The following is a 3,310-nucleotide window of genomic DNA, read 5'->3' as shown; positions in this document are numbered from 1 at the left end:
TATTCGGGCCTTCTGGCGGGACACTTTCTCAACATTTGATTGGACATTAACACAGATCAAAGCCTAGGTTATACAGCTACGCTGAAAAATACGCAAAATGGTTTGCAATTTTTACAGTAGTCGCATTTTTATTATATCGTTGAATATTTCTGAGTATTCGCCAGTTTAAATTTCAGAAATATTTTCATTATACCGCGTTGTTTATTACACAAGCGTCATTTAACCCTGTTGACAGGCTCTGTGTCTGCCGGAGTTGTTGGGTCAGTCATGCTGAGATACTGCTTGTTCGGGGACACAGTCAATAATGCTTCGCGCATGCGCTCTTGTGGAGAACGTGAGTAAATACCTGTGATTTATTTAAATACTTGGTTAGTATTGTTGTCTAGTTATCGCAGAGGTTGTTCCTCTCGATTATCACCTCTGTTACCATGTGTCAATCCCCATGTGCGATGTTTACCACATGGTAATAGCACAATTTGCCGTTAATTACACTTTTTAACAACGGGTCGATTTTTATTGAACAACTAATTTACAGTACTTATCAGCTTGTTATTATTTTTTTACGTAAACGAAACGTCATCAATGTATTGTGCATGGTTGGATAAAGGGCATCTAATCCGTTGACTTTTTCACATCTTTGACAGCGAACATGATTCATATCAACGAACCGACCTACAGGCTACTGGATAAGACCGGTTTCTTCGTGCTGAAACTACGTGGGGCGATCACTGTAAAAGTATCAAACTATGGGCACTTATAGTCCTTGAAAACACATTTTCGCAGATTTTTCGTTTTGAATGTCGTTAATTATATTAAAAAACAAATATACACAATTTGGAACAATTAAACATGATAATAATTATAAAAATAATTGTTGGATACAAATTCAAGCCTGGAACTTTGTGAGCATGATCTAGTTCGCTACTGGTGGACCTCCACGTTTACAAGCTCGTGTAAGCGCTTTGTTTAGTGATATAGTGGGGGACATATTGTTTTTGCCCAGTCTGTTGGTTTGTTTGTTTGTGTGTTTGTTTGTTTGCCCTAACTTAAACATTTGCAATAACTTTTGCAATATTGAAGATAGCAACTTGATATTTGGCATGCATGTGTATCTCATGGAGCTGCACATTTTGAGTGGTGAAAGGTCAAGGTCAATGTCATCCTTCAAGGACAAGGGTCAATTATATAGCTTCAAAGCGGCGCAAAAGGGGACATAGTGTTTCTGACAAACACATATCTTGTTTTTATTTTAAAATTAACGTCAACCGATAATCGTATTTAATGCATATATACGGCATGTCGAATCTAAAGCTCCACCTACGCTCAACAATTATGTTTGTATATTATAAGTATAATGCTATTTGAAATCGTAACTGAGGGATGTTTTAACATGCAAGCTACGGACATTGGCGTCGGTCAGTGTTTTATACCGTAGTAATTACAGATTGAATTGGTAAAATTGAATGCCATTAAAGAAAGTTATCTGACCTCTGATGATATAATCAACTGTGAACTGTCTATATGTTTCTATGCATCCTACTATCATTTTTGTTTCTTATATTATTTGCATTTTAAGTTAAAGGTAAAAGGTATACAACCTCATGCAGTTTTTTTAAACGCATATTAAATAATTAATGGACATTCCCCTTGTCTCAAATAGGGCAAAGGTGAGATGGTGACCTACTGGCTAATGGACGCCATAACAAAGCCCTCGAAGAACCCGTACACGAACGAGACGCGGTTACCAGGGGAGGCCGAAAGCTTCTCGAGCGTCTCCTCAGTATATAACCTGGGTGCCGTTGGATCTAGTGATGTGTACGGTGTTGGCGAGAAGACTTCGGCCAGCGACTCAATGGCGAAGTACTCTATAAGTCATGTGTAGCGCACACGAAACGTAACGTAGCGCCTCGGCTGACTAAGTATGTGCTACACTAGACCGAAACTGTAATTTATACCTTTTAACATGATTGTATTCGTACAGTACTGATTTACTCTGACTATACTATGTACTGTGATGTGAATGATTCAAAGCGTTTTGCCGTCGTTCATATGAAAAATTTGATATTTGAAGCTATAAATGCGATATTTCTTTTGGAGTCAAATTTAACTTTTAATGCCAGCATTATCTTAAAGCGGCCTTGTTTAGATTGTGTAATGGGACTATTTTGCAAGGTAATTTGAAACCTTATCGGAACATACATACAAAAAAGCAGCTTTAATAACATATATAATCGAAAAATCAATGCAATCGTGAGGCCGACAGATGAAACATTTAAATAGAGAATATTAACTTTGGAAACTTGACCACATATAAATGTTTTCCTGTAGGAATGACTTCAGAGAGTTTTAATCAGCTTATTTGGATGTTCCTGACCAGCTTTCTTTCTACATCCGTGGCAATCGACCTTAAACCGTATTTCTTAAATCAGATTTTGCATTCCACTTGGTTTGTTTTTGTTTTAATTTACACATTCGACCTAATGAAAACTTAAGTACGTGTTAATGTACGTGTTTGATCGAATAAACATAAGGTGCTTTAATTTCTTATCGACTCTCTTTGTTAGCCAATATTTAAGCGTCAAGCGTACGGTAAAGTATGCATTCCGTTAGAACCAAGAGTTTCAAACATTACTGTATTAAATGGTGTTTTGCAGAAACTATTATGTGTTTGCATAATTGGTATTCATGATTTGTTCCGTTTACGAAATGCACGGACGAATCACTGTGTTAACCTTAACGTGCGCACTTTTAACTGCGCGATTGAATTTCGAACTTTTCATGCGAACTTCGACATTTTAATGCGCACTTCGACATTTGCATGCGCACTTCGACATTTTCGTGCGCACTTCGACATTTTTCTGCGCACTTCGACATTTTTGTGCGCACTTGGACTTTCAATTCCGCAATGCAGTATTAACGTGCGAATTTATACAATCACGTTCGCTCTTTGATCGGAGCTTTACATGCACACTTCGACCCTCCCTAACGTGTACATATAGAATTTTCGCGTGTGCAATTAGAAATTCATGTCAACGCAGTTGAGCAAACAAAAAATAGTGCAAATGTCACCACCATGATCACAGTATAAAACAGTCCTGCTGTGCATAGATAGTTCAGCGGACACGTAACTATTCGTAATTGCAGTATTTTCTGCAATATCATCTTTGCCTTAACCTTTCTATCAAGATTATGTGTCCAGGTATACTAAACGCGTAGTTCCTCTGCTCGAATCGTCTTTTTTATTCAATTCCTTGCATTGTATTTTCATTGACATGTCGTTAAACATGTTCATACAAGAGATTCTAAGGCC

At 37.5% G+C, this 3,310-nt stretch overlaps 1 protein-coding gene across 1 annotated transcript; it reads left to right on the top strand.

Moving 5' to 3' along the window:
* The first annotated feature begins 285 nt into the window (after nt 1–285).
* On the top strand, nt 286–2,461 carry LOC127866952 (receptor-type guanylate cyclase gcy-4-like). The gene is made up of 3 exons (XM_052407821.1): nt 286–334; nt 645–736; nt 1,661–2,461. The coding sequence occupies exons 1-3, from the start codon at nt 316–318 to the stop codon at nt 1,880–1,882; spliced, it is 333 nt and encodes a 110-aa protein (XP_052263781.1). The 5' UTR covers nt 286–315; the 3' UTR covers nt 1,883–2,461.
* The last annotated feature ends 849 nt before the right edge of the window (nt 2,462–3,310 follow it).

The sequence above is a fragment of the Dreissena polymorpha genome, chromosome 2 (genome assembly GCF_020536995.1).
Source record: "Dreissena polymorpha isolate Duluth1 chromosome 2, UMN_Dpol_1.0, whole genome shotgun sequence".
Lineage (NCBI taxonomy): Eukaryota > Metazoa > Mollusca > Bivalvia > Myida > Dreissenidae > Dreissena > Dreissena polymorpha.
Note: the sequence above shows the minus strand (reverse complement) of the source record. Positions and strands in the feature narration are given on the sequence as shown.